General features: G+C 44.6%; 1 protein-coding gene and 1 long non-coding RNA gene across 3 annotated transcripts; one reads left to right on the forward strand and one right to left on the reverse strand.

Annotated features, from left to right (window-relative positions):
• The first annotated feature begins 234 nt into the window (after positions 1–234).
• On the forward strand, positions 235–27372 carry mfsd14ba (major facilitator superfamily domain containing 14Ba). Its single transcript, XM_038287135.1, has 12 exons — positions 235–540; positions 16990–17088; positions 17168–17230; positions 17312–17439; positions 19448–19562; positions 19641–19859; positions 20219–20332; positions 20547–20618; positions 20699–20811; positions 21478–21575; positions 21665–21828; positions 25049–27372. Exons 1-12 carry the CDS (start codon positions 442–444, stop codon positions 25313–25315), a joined length of 1551 nt encoding a protein of 516 aa, XP_038143063.1. The 5' UTR covers positions 235–441; the 3' UTR covers positions 25316–27372.
• LOC119784875 lies at positions 2104–5749 on the reverse strand. Of its 2 annotated transcripts, XR_005280992.1 has the most exons (6): positions 5709–5749; positions 5385–5476; positions 3297–3430; positions 3048–3191; positions 2318–2450; positions 2104–2218 (listed from the first exon to the last, which is right to left on the reverse strand). It is a non-coding gene; the product is annotated as an uncharacterized LOC119784875 (long non-coding RNA). The 2 variants fall into 2 exon arrangements; XR_005280993.1 differs by lacking the exons at positions 5385–5476; positions 5709–5749 and adding an exon at positions 4853–4986.
• Positions 27373–27966: the final 594 nt, after the last annotated feature.

Below are 27966 nucleotides of genomic sequence, written 5' to 3' on the forward strand. Positions count from 1 at the left end.
CATCTATGATCCATCCATCATCCCTCATTCATCCTTCATCCATCCATCACCCATCCATGATCCATCCATCCATGTATCTGTAGTACTTTACTGTAGTAAAACCAGCTATCGCTACTTTTACTACAGTAAAGAATGTGAGTACTTTTGACAGATCTGTACTGGATCCTTTGCCAGTATTAGCATAAATCCCCGGCTCTTATTTTGTAAGGTGACCGGAAGTGTCGGAAAGGTTGAGTGTAACTTGACAGCGTCAATAAGCGCATCAGTGCTGCGGACTGTGTGACTGAGCTGGACGTCTTTCTGTGAGACAGAGAAGGAAAAACAAGCAGAAATCCTCCAGGTTTACTTTCTCATTTATCGCTTCGGCCTCTTCGGGGCAAACACTAAGAAATCCTGGAAGCACCCGGAGAACCGCGGATATCCACGCGGCAAGGATGCTTCATGACCCCCGGCAGGTGTGAGGAGATGGCGGCGGAGCCTCCGGCGGCCCCCGGCCGGGTGGTTCTGGTCAAGAAGATCATCATGAAGGACGGAGCGGCGGTGAGTCCGAGCCGCCGTGTTGGAAGCAGACACCTGCTTCACGGTGAAACACGGTGTCCTTTCTGGAGCTGCTGCTCCGGTACTTAGCACTACTAATGCCTGACAAAATGATTCAATTAAACCTTCACAATTCTGCTTTAACACATATTTAAGAGATAAAAATCAATCAGAGCCGCCAAAACTGGGTTTATTCGACAGTAATTGAGAAGAGCGATGATTAAATTCCGTTATTATTGATTCTTTTCAATTAATTCTCTCAATTTATTCGATTTCAGAATCAAATTCATGAAAACAGAAACAATAAAAAATAAAATAATGAAGGTTCTGATTGCGAACATAGCGGGTCCGGTCCAAAATGGCGGTGTTCTGTTCTGCTGGTCTGAATGATCCATGATGTTACATAACCCCCCCCCCCCCCAGCCTCCATCTTAACGCGCAGATCAGAGCAGCATCACTGAGGATCACAGAAAATGTCTGAAGACATGAAGAAAATTAGTTTTTTATTTATTTTATTGGCCTTCATGCTTTGATCATCTGTTTAAACTCACAACATAAAATGTCTGTTTTTCTCCAGAAAGAGCAAAATAATTTAGATTAAACCTCCTAACGTCTCCAAAGAGTTTAAACATTTTATCATCACGTTATAAACCCCAATTACGGCCTTATTAATCTGCAGCAGTGATGCAGTCAGTGTTTAATGGAAGAAGGAGAATGAAGAGGTAAGTATAAACCGGACACACTTCATATTAGCAGCGTTCTGATGGCATTTTAGCCAAAGGATTTTTCTTTTTATCAAAAACTTAATGTATAGTTGTCTTGAGTTTTATGGGGCCCCCAGGAATGTGGGGCCCCAGTCAGCTGCCTAGTATTGCCTGATGGTAAATCCCCCCCCCCCTGCCTTTGAGCCCCTTTATTCTGAGAGTCCTGAATGAAATCCAGCTCCATTATTTCTTGGTCTCCAGGAAGAACAGGCAGCGTCATAAAGACCACACTGTAAAAAAAAATCTGCTGTTTTTACGGAAAAAAACTGGCAGCTGTGGTTGCCAGAATAATCCCGTAGAAAATACAACAAAACTGTTAACAACATTACGGAACAACTTGTACATTTTACTGGGATTTAATGTACAATAAATAATGACTAAATGTACATTTTGCAGTTATTCAGTGTACAATAAGCAGTTTTAGGACGTGAAATTTACAAGTTGTTTCGTAATGTTGTTTACATTTGTACTGTATTTTTAACGGGGTTATTCTGGCAACCACAGCTGCCAGTTTTTTTCCGTAAAAACATTTCTTTTTAAAGATGTTTACATTTGTACTGTATTTTTAACAAAATCATTCTGGAAAAACAACAGTAAGTATATATATATATATATATATATATATATATATATATATATATACAGTCTTACTATCTACATTGCTTCAAATTACTTCTAAATGAAAAGTCAAGCTGTAACAAACCACTCATCAGACAATATACAATTCACAATAACGCAAATTTATTGTTGAAAAAATAATGAGAACGAGATCATTAAAGTGTGTTTGTGTGTGTGTGGTCGCACTTCTGTTTGTGAGAGAGAGGGATTGTGAGTGAATAAATGTGAACCTTGTTAATATAGAGCCACGAAAAAAGGTGATATAGGTGTTCATCGGCTCCATCACTTTGAAGTAACACCTAGGGGAATAGAGAAGAGAAACAAACACAATAATCTCCATTAGTTTAATTAGCAAAGTCAACAATAATCAAAGATAACAGTAGCACTAGCACACACACCTTTTTAAACAGCTCGCCATTCATGGAGAGCTTGTGAATCATGGTAAAGGCTTGATTAACATGCAACTGCATTGCTTCTGGAAGAACATCTAGAGAAACATATGGGTGTTCACTGTCGCGGTCACTTGAACAACTAATGGAATTGAGAAGAGAAAGAAATACATAATCTCCATTAGTTTCATTAGTAAAGTCAGTCAATAATCAAGGACAACAGTAGCATTAGCACACGTACACTGAACACGTGGGAATTATGTACAGTACATCCTGAAAGTATTCACACTCCTCAATGTTTCACAATTTGTTGTATTGCAGTCATCTCCTTCAGTCAAATAAGTTAATTTTTTTCTCCTTGATCTAGACTCAGTGATCCATAATGACAGCAAGAGTGTTATAACATAGGGTGTGAATACTTATGCCCATGTGGATATTTCAGTTTTTTTAATGATTTGCCAAAACTTCAACAATTCTGTATTTTGCTGTCATTATGGGGCACGGATTCTAGATCAGGGAGAAAAAAATGAACTTATTTGACTGAAGGACATGACTGCAATGCAACAAATGCTGAAACATTGAGAGGGGTGTGAATACTCTCTGGATGCATTGAACATAATTCCCACGTGTTCATTCATAGTTTTGATGCCTTCAACGAGAATCTACAATGGAAATAGACATGGTAATAAAGGAAACATTGATTGAGAAGGTGTGTCCAAACTTTTGGCCTGTACTGTACCTTTTCAAACAGCTCGCCATTCATGGTTGAAAAGGTCATGAACCAAGTTACAGAAGCTTAGATTAACATGCAACTGCATTGCTTCTAGAAGAACATCTAGAGAAACATATGGGTGTTCACTATTGCGGTCACTTGAAGGAACATCTAATGGAAGAGAGAAGAGAAAGAAATACATAACCTCCATTAGTTTCATTAGTAAAGTCAGTCAATAATCAAGGACAGCAGTAGCATTAGCACTAGCACACATACCTTTTTAAATAGCTCGCCATTCATGGTCTGAGAGGTCCTGAATCAAAGTAAGGACTCTTGGATTCACATGGAGCCGTTTTGTTTTTGTTTGTTCCACTTTCGTCCCCTTCTCCGGATTAATAGAGAAGAAACATCTAGGTTAACAGAAGAGAGAAGAAACACATATACCACTATAAATGATACAACCATCTCAACCAGTCAAATCAGTACAAAGGAAAAGACAAAAAAGGTGAGAATATGGGTTGCAGTTTTCCATTACTTAAAGTTTAACTGGTAGGCGGGGAGCTAAGCGGCCAACCGTGAACCCCCCACATAATCCAACTTTTTTTATTTTTTTATTTTTTTAAAGGTCTCATCATGCTTAACATGAATCAGAATGTTTACATTGAACATTTTGCACTACATGTTTCAGGTAGTCAGTGTATTTTCCAAACATTGCAAATTGCATTGCACCTTCCCCTAGCTCATGGAGAGTCATGTTCCTGTAATGCGTTTCCATTGCATTTTCAATATATGGAAATACATTGACTACCTGAAACATGTAGTGCAACCCAAAATGTTCAGTGTTAACATTCTGATTCATGCTCAGTATGATCAGACTTTTAAAAGAAAGTTGGTTCCTTTGAATTATGGGAGGGTGCACCTTAAGGCCTATAGACATTAGACACTACACTCTGCCTATTGACATATCAATGTCTTTTTTTTCCCTCTTGATGCCAGACACCTTTGGTATAATGTATAGATTCATCAGTTAAAGGACAACTTCGGTCAATTTCAACAAGAGCTCTATTGCTCAAGCTACTTGAGACTTGCCAGGGCTGAAGACGTGAGAAATTTTGGTCTAAATCCTATAGGTTTCCTTGAACAGAGAATTAGCACTGACAGCTAACCCATGGGGACATAACTTTAAATTGTGAATTTAACGCTCCAAATGTCAACGCCAAAGCTATGCAACACCAGCCGACACAATACAACACGACACTGTAATGTGTATGACTAGAAATGCTTAAAAAGTGGTTAAAACAGTGTGTTTGTGCAAGCAGCCATATACAAAATTTAAACAAATGATATGATAAAACACAGTGTAAAGTTCTGCCCCCATGGGTTAGCTATCAGAGCTAATTCTCTGTTCAAATAAACCTATACAAGTTGGACCAAACTTTTTCGCGTCTTCAGTACTGGCAAGTCTCGAGTAGCTTGAGCAATAGAGCTCTTGTTGAAATGGACCGAAGTTGTCCTTTGAGCAGAACATGTCATTTTGCCCATGAAATGAAATCGTTTTTGCTAAAAAATACTCAGGCAATTAGTTTAACAAGGTGTCAACATTATTTGATACATGTTATTTGATACATTGTATTTCAGTTAGCAATGCTACAGAGCAGTTATCTTGACTAAGATGGTGGTGGCGATGGGGTAAAGAAACTTGGTTATCATGCCAGTAGCCACAGAAGTCAGGGGTTGAAGCTAGCCCCTAGCAAGGCACTTAACCCCATGTTGCTAAATAGAACAATAGAAATAAATAGAACAAAACAATTGTACAAAATAAAATAACATACCTCTGTAGAAATTCCAGGGTCGATGCAAGCGTGGATGGGTAATGAATGTTAAAGCAGTAATAGCTGCCAAACATCATGCACAAGGCCGAGATGAAAGAAGAGATGTTCTTGTTCACGATGACTTGATCCATACTCAGCATCCGTCTCGAGGAATAGCAGGACTACCCTATTTAAAAAAAAAAACAACAGCAGCAATTTAGGTAACATTTCAACATGTCAGTAACTCGTAGCTCAAGTGTAAAAACAAGTGTGTGTACTATATGTATGCGAATGAAAAAAAAAAACTCATCTCAAAAAAACTGAAACAAATAAGAGATAGAGGTCAGTGTGAGAATGAGAGAGCATGTGTTCAGTCTTAGGAAGGCAGGTGTGTGTGTGTGTTCATGTGAATGTGTGAGTGAGTGTGTGAGAGAATGAGTGGGGGTATTTGAAATTAACAGCTGAGACAAAAACAATTACAGATGCTGCATGAACATAATTTAAATTAGAAATTAAGAAATTTGGGATATATTTGTGAGTGAGGTTAACTTACCACATACAACAATCGTGGGAGTCAAGGGAACTCTGTTGATGTCCACTTCTCTAGCCAGGCAAGTGTCCTCCACATAATGGAACATCACAACCCTACAATGCAACACAGAACCATTTAACGTGTGCAATGTTCTCCCGCAAAAATGACAATGAATCATGTCGTGGGGAGCTTGAAACAGGCAAAATAGCTATTAGCTGCTAGAAGCCACTAGCAATGTGAAGTTCGCCTATCAGCCAGTGAAATAAAAACAAAAAAACGCGCCTTTTTGTTTCACAAAATTGTCTTTTGACTTAACCTGATGCTCGAACCAGAGACATTACTTACTGAATCATGGCGTGGGGAGCTTGAAACAGGCAAAATAGATATTAGCTGCTAGCAGCCAGTAGCAATGTGAAGTTCGCCTATCAGCCATTGAAATCTATAAAAACGCGCTGTTTTGTTTCACAAAATTGTCTTTTGACTTAACCTGATGCTAGAACCAGAGACATTACTTACTCAAACTTGGTGTCTGTTAAGTGCAACTGCAAGAGAGCCGAACACGCACGTGTTACCAACCTAGCTAGTAGCCACTCTGTGGGACGTTGACGCTGATACGCAAATACAGCCTGTGAATGGGCGGAGCTAACATTTGAACCAAAATAATTTGATATTCTCCTGCAAAGAACAAATTATTTGTAAAATAAACTATCCTACATAGCAGGAATAAACAGAAAATAGAATTGTTTACTTACCAATGATTGGTTTCATGAAAAATTCCAATATATGTAGAGCAGAGAATCGATTCAATAAGTCCTCTTCCAGATGGCCATGGTTTGATTCAGCTGCGTTTTCCATTCAAATATCATCATGGATAGGCATCCCGTGTTAACTAGACCTACAGGTGCTGGTCATAAAATTAGAATATCATGAAAAAGTAGATTGATTTCAGTAATTCCATTTAAAAAGTGAAACTTGTATATTATATTCATACATTACATACAAACTCATATATTTCAGATGTTTATTTTGTTTAATTTTGATGATTACAAATGACAACAAATGAAAATCTCAAATTCATCATATCAGAAAATTAGAATATTACTGAAGACCAATAAAAACAAAGGATTTATAGAAATGTTGGCCAACTGAAAAGTATGAACATGAAAAGTATGAGCATGTACAGCACTCAGTATTTAGTTGGGCCTCCTTTGGCCTGTATTACTGCAGCAATGCGGCGTGGCATGGAGTCGATCAGTCTGTGGCACTGCTAAGGTGTTATGATAGCCCAGGTTGCTCTAATAGTGGCTTTTAGCTCTTCTGAATTGTTGGGTCTGGTGTATTGCATCTTCTTCTTCACAATACCCCATAGATTTTCTATGGGGTTAAGGTCAGGAGAGTTTGCTGGCCAATTAAGAACAGGGATACCATGGTCCTTCAACCAGGTACTGGTAGCTTTGGCACTGTGTGCAGGTGCCAAGTCCTGTTGGAAAATGAAATCTGCATCTCCAAAAAGTTGGTCAGCTGCAGGAAGCATGAAGTGCTCTAAAACTTCCTGGTATGTGGCTGCGTTGACCCTGGACCTCAGAAAACACAATGGACCAACACCAGCAGATGACATGGCACCCCAAACCATCACTGACTGTGGAAACTTTACACTGGACTTCAAGCAACGTGGATGAAGTGCCTCTCTTCTTTTCCTCCAGACTCTGGGACCTTGATTTCCAAAGGAAATGCAAAATATACTTTCATCAAAGAACATGACTTTGGACCACTCACCAGCAGTCCAGTCCTGTTTCTCTTTAGCCCAGGCAAGACGCTTCTGACGCTGTCTGTGGTTCAAGAGTGGCTTGACACAAGGAATGCGACAGCAGAAACCCATGTCTTTCATACGTCTGTGTGTGGTGGTTCTTGAAGCACTCACTCCAGCTGCAGTCCACTCTTTGTGAATCTCCCCCACATTTTTGAAGGGGTTTTGTTTCACAATCCTCTCCAGGGTGCGGTTATCTCTCTTGCTTGTACACTTTTTTCGACCACATCTTTTCCTTCCCTTCGCCTCTCTATTAATGTGCTTGGACACTGAGCTCTGTGAACAGCCAGCCTCTTTAGCGATGACCTTTTGTGTCTTGCCCTCCTTGTGCAAGGTGTCGATGGTCGTCTTTTGGACAACTGTCAAGTCAGCAGTCTTCCCCATGATTGTGTAGCCTATAGAACTAGACTGAAAGACCATTTAAAGGCTTTTGCAGGTGGTTTGAGTTAATTAGCTGATTAGAGTGTGGCACCAGGGGCCATCAATTTTGAACCTTTTCACAATATTCTAATTTTCTGATATGATGAATTTGAGATTTTCATTTGTTGTCATTTGTAATCATCAAAATTAAACAAAATAAACATCTGAAATATATGAGTTTGTATGTAATGTATGAATATAATATACAAGTTTCACTTTTTAAATGGAATTACTGAAATCAATCTACTTTTTCATGATATTCTAATTTTATGACCAGCACCTGTACATAAAGCTTCACTTTCCTAATTTATTCTTAAAAAAAAAGTATTGTCTTTTAAACACATTAACAGTTTTATTTGGTTTAGAGTTTTACGAAATGGTAAACAAAATTAGGTTAGGGATCTGTCGAAGCGCAGCCCAAAGACCCCTTATGATGAGTACCATTAATGGACTCAGTGCTCCCTGCCTGTGGGATTCCAGAGGCAGCTGATGGGTATCAGCAGTCCAAGCGACAAGCGGCTCGGGCGGTTGCCGAGGCAAAAACTCGTTTTATGAAATGTGCCAAAGAGCTTAGGCTACTGACTTTTTTTTTAACAGGGCAATGATGTAATTTTAACTGTATGACTTTTTTTTGGCATTACAGTTAATTTGTGTTTAAATTACATTAATTTGCTAATTATACAAAAAATTCTGATCTATTCAACATATTCTTACTGTAAAATGAACAGTTTTATTTGGTTAGGAGTTTTACAGTTTATCATTGTAAATTACACAATGCTTCATTGTTTTTGCATCTACAGTTTTTTTATGTCATGATTTTACAGGAATTCACTGTTAATTCTACGGATATTATTTACAGTGCAGAACCCAGCAGTCGGGTCAGGCAGGGGGGGGATTCTGGTCCAGGGTTAGTTTCTGAAAGTATCCCAGATCTGGATGGAGCAACATCAGACCCAGCGATCTACCAATATGGCAGATTGCTTCACTTACCCGATCAATTCAAGGGAAAATACGCTCATTTCAAGAAACCTTCTGTTATTTCTGTTTCCTTGAAGCAAGAAGGTCCTGGGTTCGATTCCCAGCAGCCTGTCCAGGATGGACCCCGCCTTTCAACCAAAGACTGCAGAAGATGGAAACAAAGATGGATGTTTCAGTTGTTTTTGTTAAAACACATGATCCTGAACACACCACCGCGGTGGGACACGACGATGGCAGTGTCATGGTGTGGGGTTGCTTTTCTTCAGCTGTTCCGAGCAGACAGCAGAAGGATGGAGTTAAATGTCCCGTTTTTTATTTCCGATGCAGTACAGATATCAGAGCTTTCATTTCGGTCGAACCAATTTAACCCGATATCAGGACTAAACCGGCTTAAACCAGGGATGTAAACTAATAATCAATTAATAATTGTTGATTAACGGCTTATAAGATCCAATTTTTTTCCAACAGACTAATTAATAACGTCCCGTTAAGGTGCATTCACACCAAACACTAAACCTGGGAACAATTCTCCAGTTTTTCTGCTTTTACTTGCCCTGAAATTCACCTGGACGAAGGCTCCTACATCATGGCGGGTTTTTACGTTCCTCAGTTCACTAGATTCTCAGAGACAGAACCGGTTTGGACGGAACAGGCCCCGGAGGATCCCTCTGGGGACTCGGCACACTAGAGAGTGAAGGGAGAGAGGGGCGATGGGGACAGAGCGCCAGTGGGGAGAGGCTAGAGCTGGCTGGGGCTAGCTCTAGAAGCTAACTGTGGAAGAACAGAGGAGGATAGCAGTAGATCGGTCCACCGAGGAGACAGAACATTGAAGGCGGGTTAGAGACTATTGCTTCCCGGGAATAGGTTCATCAGAGAAGCCAGCCAGGGAGGCAGAGCTTGGGGAGGCTACGGCTAGCTGGAGCTATAGAGGCTAATTGCAGGAGTTGAAACATCTATTCCCCAATGTAAACAACATTTTCAGCTTCATTTGTTGGCAAGGAGGCGATCAAATGTCATAAACATCGCCATAATCATGCCGTACGCCTCCCTAAGTTCGCCTCGTTTCGCTTCAGGTCTGGCCTTTATGTAGAGAGAACGTGGGAGTCTTTTGTTGCTAAATTTGTGTTCATTGTGAACGCACCTTTAAAGGAAAAATCCGCTCATACATGAAATGATTCCATCCTGTTCAATAAATGATCAGTGTTTTTAATTCAGAGTAATTTTCATGTGAATGTGCTTTACTGGAGGCATCCATGTTTGTCAAAGAACACTACTGCCACCTACTGGTTAGTGACGTCACGGTGCGGTATCGGCTGTTGATCAAGTCCCAGTGCTGTATCTGGTGTTTGTCACAATGCGCTATTATCCAAGTCATCTTGAAAACATTCTTCTTCCAAATGTTGGCTACATATTACGGGTTTTTTCACTTTTACCCGATGTATTCCAACATCCAGCTGCCATGCACGTGGGCATTGTCATGCTGCTTTCACACCGGACGCAGCTGGCGCGACAGAAGCAGCGAGTTTACATGCAAAGTCAATGGTTGACGCGCATCAAGGCGCAGCAAAAGGTCCCGCGGCGCGTTTTGCGCAGCACGCGCAGCGCGTCTGAGCAGCTGAAGCAGCGCGTTGGGCGCGTTTAAGCATCTGACGCGCGCAACGTGCTCCTGCTCGAGATGGAAAAATTGAACTTTTGCTGCTCGACGCGCTGCGTCAACCAATCAGAGAAGCTGATCTGGGAGCTGGCAGGGAGACAGACACATCGCTGATGATGCACATCGCTGTGATCACTCCTCTGAAACAGTTTATTGACGCATAAAGTAATTTAAAATGCAGAAATCTGCCGGCAGAATATGTTGGCTTTTATTATCCTGCTGCCTGCAGATCGGATTATTTAGATGAAAAACACCTACCAGCTGCTGCGGTGAACCGCGAGGAGGCGACCTGGCCAGAGGCTGCTGATGAAGGGATTCCTACTGTCGGCGCACCGCTGGTATGTGGGGGTCTGAGCGGCTCTGACAGAAAAAATATTGAAGGCAGGATGGTAATCTGAATGAACTGACGGCACTGATGAAATTTTCAGGTGGATTTTCTCACTTAAAAACATATTAAAACTACTTTATTCCCACTGATCACAGCAAATATAGCTGCAAGGCAGAGAACGGATAGAGTAGCTCCGCCCACCGCGCGTCAGACACACTTTTGCACCGCGCAGCCAGAGCAGCAAAGCTGCTTCAGCCGTGCGTCACAACTAACTGGTACGAGCAGCAAAAATTATTTTTGCTGCTCTTGCTGCGTCCGGTGTGAACGTAGCAACAGTTTCACTATAGCTCTGGTGAATTTCAATGGTGAAGTCCTCTGGAAATCTTCAATAATTGTTGTTGATTGCAGATGTGTCTAGTAGTTCCCATTGATTTAGCTTGGAAAGCGGGGAGAATGGCGCTAGGCTTACCGCACCGTGACGTCACTGCTGGAAGATGGCAGGAGGGAGGGGCTACTATATTTGGGCAAAGATGGCCGCTCCCAGAAAAAAAAAATTGTTTTTAATTTTTACTGATTAACACTAAATTCATTAAATCACTGCGAACGTTTTAGTTTTAGGTATAAATAATGATCAATTGATTATTCCTTGCTGACCGGACTTTTCCTTTAAATTTCCGCCTAATAATGAGACGTTTCTGTGAAACCAGCAGCAGGGGGGGGTTCTAAAACCTGCCCAGCAACAGTCGCCTTCTTCATACCTGGACTCCACATCAGCTTTAATGAAATAATAATATTTCTAATGACCGAATTTAGATCCAGGAAGCAGAAGAACTCATTGAATGACTCTGCATTTAAAACCTTGGAATCATTTCTGCCATAAAGCTTTAGCTCTCCATGGTGATGATCAATATGTTTATTTTTTAAAATAGAAGCTCCCTATTGTGGGACAATAAATGGATTTTCGCTTCTATGTTGTTTTTGCTATCAGTCACATTTTAACCGGTTCTAATGAGCAAAGCTGCAGCAGGGCAGCACATATCTGCAGGTCTACCATTTTCTGCATAACACCGGTGTGATAGTGGTCCTCTGCCCCCCTTTCCCAGCCTGACTGGATCTGTTTAAAAATACTCCTGTGTTGCTAAGAGGTTGAGGACTGGATGGATTAACCTTCAGGATTACCTGTAATTTATGCCAGGTGGACTAATGGAAGCCTTTCAGACTAAAGCAGCGATCAGAGCAGAAAACAGAAGGATCCTTTTTAGCTTTTCTCCCCAAATTCAGCTGTTTTCAAACCTTTGCATCACAGTGAGGTCATCAAAAAGGGCCTTCTCAAAGCAATTGAGTTGGAAACAGACAAAATGGACGTTTAATGACTGCTGGACTAACATCAACAGACCATTAAAGATAAAAATCCCAGTGAACAGCTAACTGGGTTTACAGGCTGTACAGCTGAGCAGCAGCTGGGAGGAAGGATCTGTGACGGTGCTGCTTGGAGCATCCAGGGTACCGCTGGCCCCCTGATGGGCCAGCTGCTGCTCCAGCAAAGCCAAACCATAGAGGTAGGCTGATGTGACCACAGAGGAAGAAGGTCCTCAGCAGCTGAGGCTTCCTGTGAAGAGCCTCGATACGGTTCGGGTCCAGTCTAAAGACTAAAGAGACGACGGGAAACCAGTTAGAGATGTCTGTCAGAAAGTTTCCCTGAAGTTTTGCTGGACTCCTCCGTCCCTCCCTTCCCACCCTCTGCACGCTCCCATCAAATAAAACTTAACTTTCACCTGAAGAGAGAACGTTGGACCCCAGAGCAACAGTAAAGTTCTGTTGGTTCTCAGCCAGGCAGGAACCTCCTGATGGTTCTGGTTCAATGCAGGATTAGATGAGACCCAAATCCTGGATTTGATCGGCTTTTAAAATTATTCTGCATCTTTTTCTATGACACCTTTTTTTTCTTCACTAAATTCTCCATGCAGCCATATTTCCTTTAACATGGTCTGACTACCATGGTTGATACTCTCTGTTCGCCGCGGCTGTCTGACGGACGGCTGCCGTAACCAGAACATCACGTTTCTGCTCAAAATAAATGAAATGTCATCTAACCTTTGGAACCGACCCAAACTTTTCTCAGTCAACCACCACCGGGAAACGCTCCTGTAACCCAGAGCCTCCTTTCTGAGTCCAGTTCAGTTCTATTCTGTGTATTTCTATAGCTCCAATTCACATCATGTCATCTCAGGTCACTTTCCAGTTCAACCAGATCATCCAGTCAGATTGATTCAAAGTTTTCTATCTAAGGAAAACCAGCTGATTGCATCGACTCATTGACTCTTCAGCAATCCCTCACACTAAGCATGCTTGTAGCGACAGTGGAGAGGAAAAACTCCCTTTGAACAGGAAGAAACCTCCAGCAGAACCAGGCTCAGTGTGAGCGGCCATCTGCTGAGGCCCACTGGGGTTCAAGGAGACAGAAGCAGACATAGAAAAAGAAGCATAGATACAAAAGGCAACTGTCAACCAGCTCCACAGGCGGCCCCGTCCAGGAAACACACAGCCAGGCAGACGAGCTCCGAGCCAGCTCCCATGTCAGAGGATGAAGAGAGCACATCCAGTTAGTCACAGTCAGAGAAACAGGACTACACTGGAAAACAGGCCAAGCTCCAACATCTAGAAACAAAGGTGTTGATGGCAGCAGCACAGCTGATATTTCTCTCCAGGATGGAGTCACAGCCAAACAGGAACAGACCAGATGAAGCTACTATGAGAAAAAGCAGAGAGAGCAGAACGTTAGAGATTGAACTAACAGATTCTGCAGAGTGGGAGAATAGAGATAGAATGAAGCAGAATGATGAAAAAGGGGTCCCTATGTCCTCCAGCAGTCTAAGCCTATAGCAGCAGAACTATAGAGATAGCTCAGGATAACCTGAGTGTTTTGGATGAGGTATTAGAAAGGTGGATCCACAGTGTGACCAAGTTTATATATGTGAAGAATCAGATGCTAAGTGGGTCAGACGTCACCTCTGCCACACCTCAACGCCTGCAGCCAAGGAAGACCTAATTAATGCAGCGCTGTGAATCTCTGCTAATAGCTCAACTAAAGATGGAAAACGGTTAAAACCTTCGTGTCTGTCAGCTTCTAGTTCTCCTCTTCATCAGGAAGATGGTTTCTAAGATAGCCTGATATTTTCTCTGATTAATCAAAGATACCAAAAGAACATTTATCTTTATTAAAACCATCATTCCAACTGAGTTTGTTCATTCCTTTAGTTTCTGGCAGTATTAGTGAAATAGAGTGACATGTTCCTGAACATTTAGAAGCAGGTATGAGCTCCAGGTTCTGGTGGTTTGTTTGAGGACGGATCATAACGTCTCATTTTGTTTACAGGGATGCAAAATCTTTGGCTCGTATGAGTGCCAAGAAGACTCGTTTCTGTTCCAGTTGTCGTCTTTATCTGGGGGCTTTTGTTGGGTTAATGGTGGCCTCAACATGTGCCGATGGCTCACATAAATCTCTAAGTAAGATGGCTACCAGGTAGGTGGAGAAACGATGACAAACACTGGAGTTGGTAGATCTGTGTAGACTGAGCCCTCCATGTTCAAACCTTTCATTTTATGTATGAGTAGATTTGATTAAATGGAAGCCAAAAGAAAAGTGGCGCCTGAAAGGAACGGATGGATTCTGGTGGATTCTTTGGAAGCAGTAAGCTGCGATGAAACGGAGTCAAACTGTTAAAGAGGAACTTCAGGTCGGCAGCTTTTTAAAGCTCAGGGTTGAACCTTAGATGCTGTCTGACCCATAAGAGCTCACCACTGTGGTGAGACCACATTAAGTGACTTTTCACATTGATTCACCGCGCTGCAAAGAATGATGTAAAACTGCTATACATCTCCTAAAAAAAGTGACCTTTATGAGAGCAGAAAAATAAGATCTGAATTCAGATAATACTGGAAATAAAACTGTTTTTGAAACCTCAATCATCTGATTCCAAAGGCAAGTAGTCTTACTTACCTGCAAGAATCACGTATAAGAAAAATACATTTATTTGAAGAGATTGGACTCGGTTATGTTTCTGCTTTTTGCAGTTTTATAAAAGATAACCTCATCCTGCTGGCATCTTATTTATTTTTGAGCTTTACGTTTTATCTTTGCTCAGTTTGTTAGTAAATTAGGTGCATATTTACAGTAACAACACTTATTCTGAGTAGACTCCTTTCAAAGAAGATTAATAATCCAAAAAAATCTGCTCTGGATTATTTAAATGAATCTCAGAACAAGATCAAAGTACATTACAGCTGGATCTAAGATGGTGAGACTTGGTTAGATGATTAGAGAGGCACTAATGTTCCGCTCTAATATGAGCTCATCAGCAATGACTCTGAGATGAAGATTAAAATAATCTGGTTAAATGAGCTGGATTAAGGTGTGGTTTTACTTTCTGAAGCTGGATTTACCCGCCTCAGGTTCTGATTGGACGTCCTGGGGAGGATTCTGTAGAACATAGAGTTCCTCTGGATCAGCTGAGCTCTATTTAGTAGCTGCCTCCATTTCCACCATCTGGTTTTTTTGGTAGTTCTGCAGGTTTGCCAGCAGATGGCGTCATATCTGTTTATGGCTGGATCCTAATGCAGCGGCTGCGTCCTCCAAGGGCCCGGTCTACTTGGACTGGGTCCTTGAAGGTCTTTGAAAATCAGAAGGATGGAAAGGTTTGGCTATGGATTCAAACAGGTCCAGCCTTCTCCGGCCGAGCAACCTAACAGTTGACACACAAAGCAGGAAAAGAACAGATGGCAAACTTCTCACTACTATCCTAGGTGCTAATAACATTTTTGAGGAGCTTCAGCGGCAGTACCGTCGCCTCAGATATCAGATTTATGGTCCCCAGACTGCAGAGATGTTGGAATCTGAGCTTAGATATCGCACCATGTTTTATTTGTTGTTGTTTTTTTTTCTCCCACTCTTTACATTTAACAACTGCTGCGCCTTATGAAATGGAAAATTGCATTTCCTGTCTGGAAAGCTGTGCTGAATGAAATTTTGTTTTCTGAACACGCTCAGTCTACAAAGTGACAATAAAAGTTGTCTAAAGCCCCGTTTACGCTAGGCTCTGAAAACCGATCCGTGCCGAGCTCTGTTCCTTACGAATGTTTACGCTCCACGCTAGCAAGGTAGCACGGTTCCCCTCCTCCTAGTGGCGATCTACAGTACTACTTCTCTCTCGAGGGAATCACGCAAACCAACATGGCGGTGCCCGTAGAACTCAGGAAGTTTGCGGAGAGTCAGGCGAAGAAGGCAGCCTTTGGTGAATTAGCTTGACAGAGTCGGATTTTAGGAAGTGGATACGACAAACGATAGTCTAATCAGGGCTTCCAGACGCAGGAAACAATGACAGACATTGAGGTTCATCACACTGCTGAGCAGAATCATCACTGGAAATCATGCGACACGGTAGGGAAGCTAGGATTTTTATGAATGTCTGAAAGTTCCTGATTATGGAGGCTGACGGTAGGAGATGACGCGGTCTGGACAAGCACTCTTTGTTATCAGAGAACCGAGCCAGAACTGAACCGCGTCGAGCCCTGCTGAAGAACTAGTATCATGTTAGCGCGGTTCGGTTGTGTCTGGTTTGGTTTGGTTCAGTTGTGCGTGCACTCATCAGTTATCTCAGTTACCGTGCTCGGACCGATCTCGGCAGGGTTTCAAAGGGTAGTGGAAATGGGGATTAAGTCTAAGCTTAAATCACATAACCATTAAAACAACTGTTTCCATTCATGTCAGACAGAACTATTCACAGGCTTGGATTATATTAAACTGCACTTCCAATATTCACCACTGTTCGGCGCCATTTCCTTTTTTCCTCTGAGCGCGAAGCAACCGGCTTGATTTGATTTGCAATGAATCCTGGGATTCCCAAAGCTGTGGAGGATACAGCAGACCGTCCTTCAAAACGGCCAGAAAGAAGGACGCATTTGTCGGCCGCGTAACGAGGAGTCTTCCGAACAAGCCTCGGCGCCACGCTATGACATCATTGGCCGAACAATCTGGCCGTCAGAGAACGCAGCCGCCGGATCCAAACCCGCATAGATCTGCTTATTTTAAGAATTGCTGTCTAGACGTCACCTGGTTTTAGTGACGGGTTCTGGATTATTGTTCACTGGAAGAGGAACAGATGGGTGGCGCCCCCTGCTGGTGGCAGTCCTCTTTCATCCTGTTAGCTTTTCCACCTGGTCCGTGTTCTCGCGGTACAGACCTGAAAAGCGGTACAGGTCTCAGTCCTTATGGGTCAAACTGCATCGTTTCCGTCTTCATTCCAGGCTTGTTGCTGCCTGATGTTTTCAGCTTCATCCTGCTGACCTTCCTGGAGTTCCTCTTTAGCTTCCTGTCAAACTGTCACTGCCTGAGAAACCAGGAGAAAATCAAATGTGTTTCTGTGTTTGTTGTATTTTGCAGCCGCAGCAGGGCATCGGCCGGCCCAGCGTCTACCACGCCGTGGTGGTGATTTTCCTGGAGTTCTTCGCCTGGGGCCTGCTCACCACGCCGATGCTCACCGTGAGGAGACGCTTCATCCCCTGCAGGTTTCCTCTGGATATCTACCGTTTATGTGTGATATTTTCTGTGTTTTTTGCAGGTTTTACATGAAACGTTTCCCCAGCACACGTTCCTGATGAACGGGCTGATCCAGGGGGTGAAGGTAAGAGCAGGAGGCGGATCCTCAGCAGCTTTCTGTTGGTCCTCTGCTTCTCCCTCACTGAACGAGGCTTCTCCTGTGCAGGGCCTGCTGTCCTTCATGTCTGCTCCTCTCATCGGGGCGCTGTCCGATGTCTGGGGTCGGAGGTCTTTCCTCCTCATCACAGTCTTCTTCACCTGCGCTCCGATCCCTCTGATGAGGCTCAGCCCCTGGTAGGACGTCATGCCTTTACTGTCTTAGCTGCTGGGTGGGGGATGGACGGCGTGAGGTCCGACGCTGCGTTCACGCCGAAGGCCTCATGGGCGTCTGTATGCTGGATCAAACAGCGGTCAAGCTGCTTTGATGCTTCTGTAGCTTCTGTATTATTTACTTTATAAGATGGAAAAATGTTTCTCGTTTAAAAACACATTTTAAGTGAGAAAGTCCACCTCCAAACATCCTCTATTCATCAGTTCATCAGGATTATGATCCCACTAAACTCCGCAGCTCTCATTCGGAGCGCCAGACCTCACGTGTCCCGCCGCTGTAGGAACCACATCTGCTTCCTGCCGGTAACGTTACGCTACTTGATTGGCTGAAAGTTGCCACAGGATGTGAAACATTGTGGTTGCCCAGACAATGATAACATCATGCAGAGTCCGTGTGTCGAGTCTGGAACATCGGTAGCGTTAGCGTGTCTAACGACCAAAGAAGTTTTACCTGATCGATAACAAAACTGGAAAAAAAAAACTGTTTCTGGTGAACAAAGTAACTTTTAGACCATTAAATAAAGATGTGTCTAGCTGCGCTCAGTAGCTAACAGGTTAGCCTCTTTTAGCTCGCTCAGTTAGCTAGATTGAGCTATACCACTTTAACTTTGTGTCAACAACAACCGTTTGTTTTCTACAAGTAGAATAACTGTTTTATTCATCTAAAATCTATATGAAAGTCATTTTTTAGATGTTCCATTTGTCCTCCTCTGACCTCAGATCTTAATGAAAGAATAAAAATAAGCTGGGAATTTCTGTTAAATGGCAGAGTTTAGTCTGTCTGATCCTCTGCTCCTCTGGGGGGCGGGGCTTTCCTCCACAGTCAGGAGCCAAGAACCCTTACTATTGGTCAAGAACGAGCGTCTGGATTGGGCTGGAAGTGAAGAAAATGTGGCCGTAAAATGCCATCTTTAAAAATGCATTTCCTAAAACTCAGTTTGAAAAAAATATCAAAAATTTAAACATTTTTAAAAATGACATGAAAAAATAAAAATTAAAAAAATGGATTTGAAAAATCGAAGGAAAACAGCATTTTTTTTTATTAAAACGTTAAATAATGCAGAAGGAACAATAATGGAACAAAATAAATTAACGTTAACGTTATCGCTGCATAGTGACATCACAGAGCCATTGGGGAGTGGCGGCCTACTGGTTAGGGCATAGAGCTTTGAATCCAGAGGTTCTGGGTCTGAGTCCCACAGACTGCCCAGTCCCTGTGCAAAGACCCTTAACCCCACACTGCTCCCTGGGCGCTGCACAATGGCAGCCCACTGCTCCTCAAAGGGATGCAGAGAGTTCATTTCTCCAGTGTGAGATCAAGAAAGTATTAATATGAATGAAAGGAGGCAGATGGAGGCAGCAGCGATGCAGGAGCTGCACCTCCTCTGAAGACTCCTTCTGTTTATATTGAGTGTTTTGCTCAGTTTTTAACCCGCCTCCAATCTTTGTAGCATTTAAACAAACAGGAGGTGGTGCAGGGGTTAAGCGTGCCACCCACGTCACAGGGTGGTGTCCTAACCTGGTGACCCTGTGCTGCAGGTCCCCTCCATCTCTCTGATGCCACTTCCTGTCTGCCTACTTTATAAAATGACAAAATAAAGGCCAGTTACAGACTAAAAATGAACTTTTAAAAAATCTGTCTACCTTAAATCATTAAAACTACTGGATTTAAAGTCCAATTATTTTAAATTTGTTATCAAAAAGTTGGGTAATTTAATTAGTTAATGTCAACCACGCCCGCTGTTACTACGCTGCAGCATCCCTAGGGGGCCCCAACAGAACACCTAACCTATATGTCTCTGGACCAGAGTGAAGGAAGGGACTCGCTCCGTACATTCAGGTCGGCCATGTTGGGGTGGAACCGGCGGCTATAGAGCTTGGATAGAAATATAAGGCTGTGTGTGAGCTGGGTGTTTAAAATAGAAAATCCCTGAAGGTCTGTTCTTCTTACTTCCGTCTGTTCCTGCTTCAGGTGGTACTTCGCCATGATCTCCATGTCTGGAGCTTTCTCCGTCACCTTCTCCGTGATCTTCGCCTACGTCGCTGATGTGACGGATGAGCGAGAGAGGAGCACGGCCTACGGTCTGGTAAGACCTGGTTCTGACCGGTTCTAGCCGTTTCTCGGGGTCTTCGAACGTCGCCAACCTCGGCTCTGGTCCCTCCAGGTCTCGGCCACGTTTGCAGCCAGCCTGGTGACGAGTCCGGCCATCGGGGCGTACCTGTCGGCCTGGTACGGAGATAACCTGGTGGTCCTGCTGGCCACGCTCATCTCGCTGGCCGACATCTGCTTCATCCTGCTGGCCGTCCCCGAGTCGCTGCCGGACAAGATGAGGCTGAATACGTGGGGGACGCCTTTCACCTGGGAGCAGGCCGACCCTTTCGCTGTCAGTAACCAGAACCTCTGAGCGCTGTGTTAGATCAGTTAGTGGCTGAATGAGAGCTTTGTTTCACCCTGTAGCTGCATGATTTTAACCTCCTGTCTGTTTTTGGACGCAGTATGTTGAGTGAAGACGTGGCCGAAGGCACCAATGTTCCTCGAGGCAGTAACTCCTCTTAAATAATTAATTTCTAATATCTGCTAAATGCTAAGGGCTCTGTAACTCTGCAGTTCCACCTTAAATCAGAGCAGTTCAGTGCTTTAGTCCAACCCTTTGAGTTCCAGACGCTAACTGGAGGCTAACTGATGGTCTGACGGCGCCGCTGGTGTATTTTCTGTCCCTCTCTCTGTCTGTCTCTTATTCAGTCTCTGAGGAAGGTGGGTCAGGACTCCACAGTCCTGCTGATCTGCATCACCGTCTTCCTGTCCTACCTGCCGGAGGCCGGCCAGTACTCCAGCTTCTTCCTCTACCTGAGACAGGTGACGAAAGATCTTTCCTTTGGAAAAGTTTTCATTTGATATAGTTTGAAATGTATGTTTACATCTAAAACTAAAATGTTTAAGAGCTTCATCTGGATTTTCTATAAAAAGCTGTAATTCCATTCCAATGGTGAAGCACGGCAGAGGCAGCGTCATGCTGTAGAGATTCATTAAAGAAGGTTTTAAAACTCCTCGTGGATCTGTTTCCCTCCAGGTGATAAACTTCTCCTCCACGACCATCGCCGTGTTCATCGGGGTCGTTGGCATCCTGTCCATCGTTGCCCAGGTAACCAACCCCCCTGCTGCGTCACTTCCTGCGTATTTTGTTCAGGTTAAAACCGTAACCACGCCTCCTTTCCCCCTCAGACTCTCTTTCTCACCCTGCTGATGAGATACCTGGGAAACAAGAACACGGTCCTGCTGGGTCTGGGTTTCCAGATCCTCCAGCTGGCCTGGTACGGCTTCGGATCAGAACCATGGTGAGGCTGATTTCTTTTATTTTTTGACTAATGCAGATTTTATTGATCTGTGTTTAATGTAGAATTCATAGTAGATCAGGAAGTGTTTGCTTTGGGATGGAAACCTTGGATGTCTAAAATTATTCCTTTATTGGACATTTTGTCTGTCTGCTATATTAACCAATAGAATGTGTTGAACTAGATCTGCTATTTTCACAGCTTTTGGGAGAAACTTTTTTATAAAATAGGGCATTAATTCATATAAAAGTTTATTTGAATTCTATAAATCAAAGTTTTCTGCCCAGCAGCAATGATGATCTGCACAGCAGCATTCTATACCCAGCTATTGTAGCATCTAGGATAGAGCTGTCAGTCTGGGAAAGAATGTGGTCTGTATTATAAATTGTAAAGGTTCATTTTTTTTGCAACATGAAACCGACTAAAACTTAAAAAGGTTTTAGTCTGTTTTATGTTGCAATGACTAAAATGAGACTAAAACCAATAATAATTTTCGTCCTGAAGACTAAAACTAGATCTAAGATGGCTGTCAGAAACAACACTGGCGACGACCACCTCGGTCTAAGGAGGCTCCACCACGAGTATCTAGCTAAAGGTTCAGGGTGGCGCTGTGGGAGGAGCTTTTAGAAAGATGCCAGCCGCTCATCCTCTGCCATGTTTCTGTCCCAGGATGATGTGGGCCGCCGGAGCCGTTGCAGCGATGTCCTCCATCACCTTCCCCGCCGTCTCCGCTCTGGTGTCACAGTCGGCCGATTCCGATAAACAAGGTGGGCGGGAGGAGCCCCTCCATCGGGTCTGCGGGCGCAGCGATCATCCAGGGTGCGGATTAACGAACGCAGCTTGGTTCTGTCTGCAGGGGTGGTCCAGGGGATGATCACCGGCATCAGAGGTCTCTGTAACGGCCTGGGCCCAGCTCTCTACGGATTCATCTTCTTCCTCTTCAACGTGGAGTTCAACACAATGGATCCCATCCAGGAAGAGTACAGCATCGACCCGCTGCCTCTGCACGGCCCCACCGAGGTAAAAACTCCCACCCCAGCCGTCCTGCATGCTGGCTGGGAGCAGGTGGGTCCAGTTCTGTTAGAGGGAACCAATGAGCTGTGACGGTCTGATGCTAAAGAACATGGATCTGATCTGCTTTACTTCTTAAAGAAAAACTAACTTATTAAGAGTCAGAACCTCGTATTCACTGATTCAATCTGTCAGAAACTGTCTTTAAATTCATTTTATGACAAAAAGATTTAAATAGAGATGATTCCGACTGTTTTATTTTAGTGAGGGTATGCAGGAGCCTTAGCAAATTAGCATTTATCCATGCTAGTTTACCATCATTTCCTGGTTGCTGACACAACAGGTAAGAAGATAGCGAGTAGCAACACTAATGATACATGATGTGTGGAACCTCAGCCGTTCCTCAGTTCCTCTCCAAGTCCGTTCTTGACTAGAACGCAGGAAAGTCTGGACTCGGGTCAACTGGAACAGAAGTGTACTGATGACATCACTAGTCTGGAGCTGCATTTCACCTCCTGTTATTAATAGTCTCTAGATAATAATAAATTAGGACTTTTTTCATTTAGTGGAGGAATAATAATGAACACAGTCAGATAAACATAAATCAAATGAACATTTTACCAAACCCTCTCTCTATGCAGAGAGAGGACTACTGCAGACGGGCTGCAGTTAGCCTCCGCAGACGGGCTGCAGTTAGCCGCCGCAGACGGGCTGCAGTTAGCCTCCGCAGACGGGCTGCAGTTAGCCGCCGCAGAGGTGCTGCAGTTAGCCGCCGCAGACGGGCTGCAGTTAGCCGCCGCAGACGGGCTGCAGTTAGCCTCCGCAGACGGGCTGCAGTTAGCCGCCGCAGAGGTGCTGCAGTTAGCCGCCGCAGACGGGCTGCAGTTAGCCGCCGCAGACGGGCTGCAGTTAGCCGCCGCAGACGGGCTGCAGTTAGCCGCCGCAGACGGGCTGCAGTTAGCCGCCGCAGACGGGCTGCAGTTAGCCGCCGCAGAGGGGCTGCAGTTAGCCGCCGCAGAGGGGCTGCAGTTAGCCTCCGCAGACGGGCTGCAGTTAGCCTCCGCAGACGGGCTGCAGTTAGCCGCCGCAGACGGGCTGCAGTTAGCCGCCGCAGACGGGCTGCAGTTAGCCGCCGCAGACGGGCTGCAGTTAGCCGCCGCAGACGGGCTGCAGTTAGCCTCCGCAGACGGGCTGCAGTTAGCCGCCGCAGAGGTGCTGCAGTTAGCCGCCGCAGACGGGCTGCAGTTAGCCGCCGCAGACGGGCTGCAGTTAGCCGCCGCAGACGGGCTGCAGTTAGCCGCCGCAGACGGGCTGCTGTTAGCCGCCGCAGACGGGCTGCAGTTAGCCGCCGCAGAGGGGCTGCAGTTAGCCGCCGCAGACGGGCTGCAGTTAGCCGCCGCAGACGGGCTGCCGTTAGCCGCCGCAGACGGGCTGCAGTTAGCCTCCGCAGACGGGCTGCAGTTAGCCTCCGCAGACGGGCTGCAGTTAGCCTCCGCAGACGGGCTGCAGTTAGCCTCCGCAGACGGGCTGCAGTTAGCCGCCGCAGACGGGCTGCAGTTAGCCGCCGCAGACGGGCTGCAGTTAGCCGCCGCAGACGGGCTGCAGTTAGCCGCCGCAGACGGGCTGCAGTTAGCCGCCGCAGACGGGCTGCAGTTAGCCGCCGCAGACGGGCTGCAGTTAGCCTCCGCAGACGGGCTGCAGTTAGCCTCCGCAGACGGGCTGCAGTTAGCCGCCGCAGACGGGCTGCAGTTAGCCTCCGCAGACGGGCTGCAGTTAGCCTCCGCAGACGGGCTGCAGTTAGCCTCCGCAGACGGGCTGCAGTTAGCCTCCGCAGACGGGCTGCAGTTAGCCGCCGCAGACGGGCTGCAGTTAGCCGCCGCAGACGGGCTGCAGTTAGCCGCCGCAGACGGGCTGCAGTTAGCCGCCGCAGACGGGCTGCAGTTAGCCGCCGCAGACGGGCTGCAGTTAGCCGCCGCAGACGGGCTGCAGTTAGCCGCCGCAGACGGGCTGCAGTTAGCCGCCGCAGACGGGCTGCAGTTAGCCCCGGCTGCCGCGGACGGGCTAACTCAGTTAAAAATCGAAATGGTTACAGATGACTCCAGAGAACCCGACTCGGTTCCTGTGATGAAGCTGAAATCTCTGCAGCTGTAAATATTATATTATTGTTTGAAAGCATTCAGGACAGATTGCTTGTAGGAAAACTGTTCCAGACATTTTCTTTTCTTTAAGACATGAGATCTAGATAACATGATGGGAATGTTCTTCTTTCCTACCAGCATAATATCTGCTGCTCAACATTATAGGAGTAATATTTGTTGTTTTTCTGCTACAGCGGCGTTTTTATGACAGTCTTTGTAGTTAATCTGCATCAGCGTTGGAATAACTGACCGCCTGAGATTAACAGATTATCAGGTATATATGTTGACCTTGGATGTAAACCTCAAACTGAAGCGTTCTCTCTGCAGCACGGCCATCATTCAGCTGTAGAGAACAGCTGTGAGTCACACTGCACACCCCCACAACCGGTTTCTATAGCAACAACTCAATGTCACATAGAACAGCTTGATTTTTATGCAGATTCTTAGCAGGACGGCGTGTTCCTGAAAGCTCTGAGCAGACGTGTCGGGTAGATGTCTGCTCTGTCTCCTTCAGCCGCCATCATAAACGTCTCCATCGACGGAAATGTTGGAAACATCTGAGTTTTCTACATGTAGCGTAGCGCTGTTAGCTTGCAGCCAGTGGTACGCGCCCCCTAAAGTCGACCAGATTATTAGGTACAGTAAGAGTGTGTATTCAGGAGGAGGAGGGGCTAAGATGGAACCTCACAGTCCTACAATTACTGTTTTTATATTATTTTACCGAAGACTAGATTCTCTGGAAGTTAGACCTTCAACTAGCCGTTGTTTTGCTAATCGATTAATCTTATTTTTAACGATGAATCGATTAATAATTGGATAGCAAAAGTTTCCTTAAAGACGCTTTTTTATTAAAGAATTAAACTAGATGAAACTAAAAGTTTTCCACTTGAGGAGATTGAGCAGACTGACAGATAAATGATTTTAAAAGCAACATATGTAAAATAAATACATGATTTTACAGCAGCTGCTAAGAAGGCGTCATGGATCACGACCACAGAACGGCTGGTTCTGACGTTTTCTTCTCACTGTTAATATTTAAAAAAGATTTCAGAGAAAATGTTCCTGAAGTTTCTCCTATTCTCTGTTCGCAGCAAGCGCTCATTCCGGGTCCGCCCTTCCTGCTCGGGGCGTGCACCGTGGTCGTCGCCTTTCTCGTCGCCCTCTTCATCCCTGAAAAGACGTCCTGCTCCTCCTCCGAGCTCTCCCTCAATGACAAGCCCCTCCCAGACAACAAAGAGGCCATATCCTCGCTGGCCGGCGTCCACATCAACACGCCGCTGCCAGGCAGCGACGAGGAGACCCCGCCCTCTGCCAGCGGCGAGGACGAGGAGCCGCTGCTGCACGACAGCATCGTCTGAGGGAGCCGCTGCGGCGCCAAACCACAAAAACTTTGTGTTTGTTTGTTTTTAGCCAGAAGTTGGGACAGAGCGCCGTTTTTTGCCTCTCTGCCGAACGGCGAGATGAACGTTTGATCAACAGAGGAAGCATCATCCCGACCAATCAGGACCCGTCTTTAACGAGCGGGTTCAACCTGAGCCGGCGGCCCTCAGAGAACCAGGAGCTCTGCTTTGATCAGTCTGGGTGGACGGATGTAGATCCTGAAATCTAGATGTTTGAGGCTTTTTGGACGATTTCACTTCTTTTATTTTAAATCTTTCATCTGTTTTAATTGAGAAGTTAATTTAAACGTCAGCCAAACATCCGGGTTTATTTATACTCATGTTTTATCCATCAGTGTTTCTGGAGAACAGATTGAGATCAAATCTAAAATGAATTATCCTTCTTTAATCTCATGGTGAGATTAAACCAAAGCTGATAAATTAGGAGGCGGGACTTAATTCCGAGGTTAAAGAGAAACAGACATGATGGATTCTGGTGGGTCCTTCTACCTCTCCACCTTTTTATTTTTATATCAAAGTCACTTTATTTCAGCGCTGCTGGCGGAGGGACTAACCTCCCTTCATGTTGCAGCTGGGCATCCCGTGGCGGCCCCCCAGGGCTGTGTCTAAACGCTGGAGGCACCGCTGACCTTCCTGTCAATGAATTCATACTTGAAGCATCCTCTATAGCCGTGGAGAAGGTCTAACAGTATTTAACGGCCACACTGTACATAGTTTGGCTTCGTGGTGACTTTAAAATGTAGAAGCACTTTTGAATGACAGCCTGGTTTGTAACCGCTGCGGGTGTGACGTGTGTTCGGCCTGGTTTCCGGCTGCTTCCGGCTGCTTCTGGCCAGGTTCAGAGGGCACACATCATCGTGGGCTTTTCACGTGTTTACAGACGTGTAGTTCACGATACACGCATTTATTTTCCACGTCTGAAACCAACAAAATGCAGAGAGAGAAAAAAAAAGTAAGAATAGAGTGAAAACCTGTCGACGGCATTAATGTACGTAGCACATTGATCAGTCAGGAAGGAAGGAAACCAGGAGGGATGAATGCTGGAGCAGGGAGACCTAACAAACCAGCACCACAGGGAGGAATGTAGAAGCTTCAGTCAGCTCACTTCTGACCAAATACTGGTTAAAATACCGAACAGGAACAGGAAACATCTGGCAGGTGGAGCTAACGCTCATTAAACATGTTCAGCAGGTTGGTGCTGATGGTGGAAACGAGGTGAAAGCTGCTCTAAAGCTAAACGCTTTGGATGCCTCAGTGGTCCGGCTGTTGACTCCCTGTTCTTGGTGTGATGTTTGATCCTGGACATGGTTCTGATTGAGGAGCTCGTCCATCTGTCCTTCAGTGACGCTAGCGCCATCTTTGAGCCGCCTCTCATCGCTCAGACCGGAGCGAGGGATGGCTGCTGTTAAAGACGCCATGTTAGCTTCCATACCTTCATACTGATGGGTTCATCTGAGCTAACAGAACCGTTTCTCTGATGCTTCTTCACTTCCTCCAGTTTTTTCCCAAACAGCAGAGGCCTTTCAGATGGAAGGAGAAACATCTTTAGGAACCAAACAGAAGTGCTGTTCTTTTCAGGCGGGGATCCGTTTCCTGGAACATTTCCGTCGTTGCTTCGGACGGGCAGCTAATTCCTATTCCGGTGTTTTTTGTATCCGATCAGATCAGCCCAGTCTCGGTATATTAACACACAGACTGAGGCTGAAGGTCTCGTTTTTCCGAAGTCGTCTTTTTAAGGATTGAACGTGCTCAAACATTTTTTTAGATCTTTTACTAAACAAATGATCGGGTCATTTTTTTTCCTGAGACCAATCAATGTTCCTTTGGAAATATTCCCAGCTGCTGTAAATACTGATCCGAGCGGCGACTCGGTTCGACGGCTCATCAAACCGACCTGCTGCTGTAAATACTGTACATGGATTGGATGTCTACACGTGAGCTGAGATGTAAATGAGGTTTACTGTCGTCTGTACCAGCCATCTATTGATTATTGATATTAAAACGGTACAACCACATTTCATTTCTGCTTCATGTCTGTTTAACCCCATCCCCCCAATGATAAGCAGGTATTGATTGTCTATCAACACTTTCATAGATCCTGAAACTTTTCCATCCAGTCGTTGGTTTATCCATTATTCCGTCTTTTCTTAAATCCACCCAGTCTTAACTTCCGGTAAATCAGTTTATTGTTTTTATTTCTTAGAGCTGAAACAATAACCTTAATTGATCATTTGGTAATTAAATCGTTAATAATGAGACTGAACAATTTGCTGAAAGAAAAACGGCGCAGTTCCAACAAAACAAAAAATAAATGTAAACAAATACTTTCTATTTAACATCTTTAAATATATATGTGTATATATATAATTACATGCCACTCTGGGTCCCTGAGCAAGACCCTAAACGCCCCCACTGCTCCCTAAGGGGAGGGGTTAAACTCAGAGAGGGAATTTCTCCAAAGTGGGACAATAAAGGGATTTACATTACATTACTTTCCTACTATTCTCTTTGCCATTTATAATTTATTAAAAGTTTGCTTTTTTTTTCTAAATGAGAAATATTTATTTCTACAAAACTTTATTCACCTATTAAATGAAGTCTTTTATGTT

Source organism: Cyprinodon tularosa, unplaced genomic scaffold (assembly GCF_016077235.1).
Source record: "Cyprinodon tularosa strain WSP-4 unplaced genomic scaffold, ASM1607723v1 ctg236, whole genome shotgun sequence".
Taxonomy (NCBI): Eukaryota; Metazoa; Chordata; class Actinopteri; order Cyprinodontiformes; family Cyprinodontidae; genus Cyprinodon; species Cyprinodon tularosa.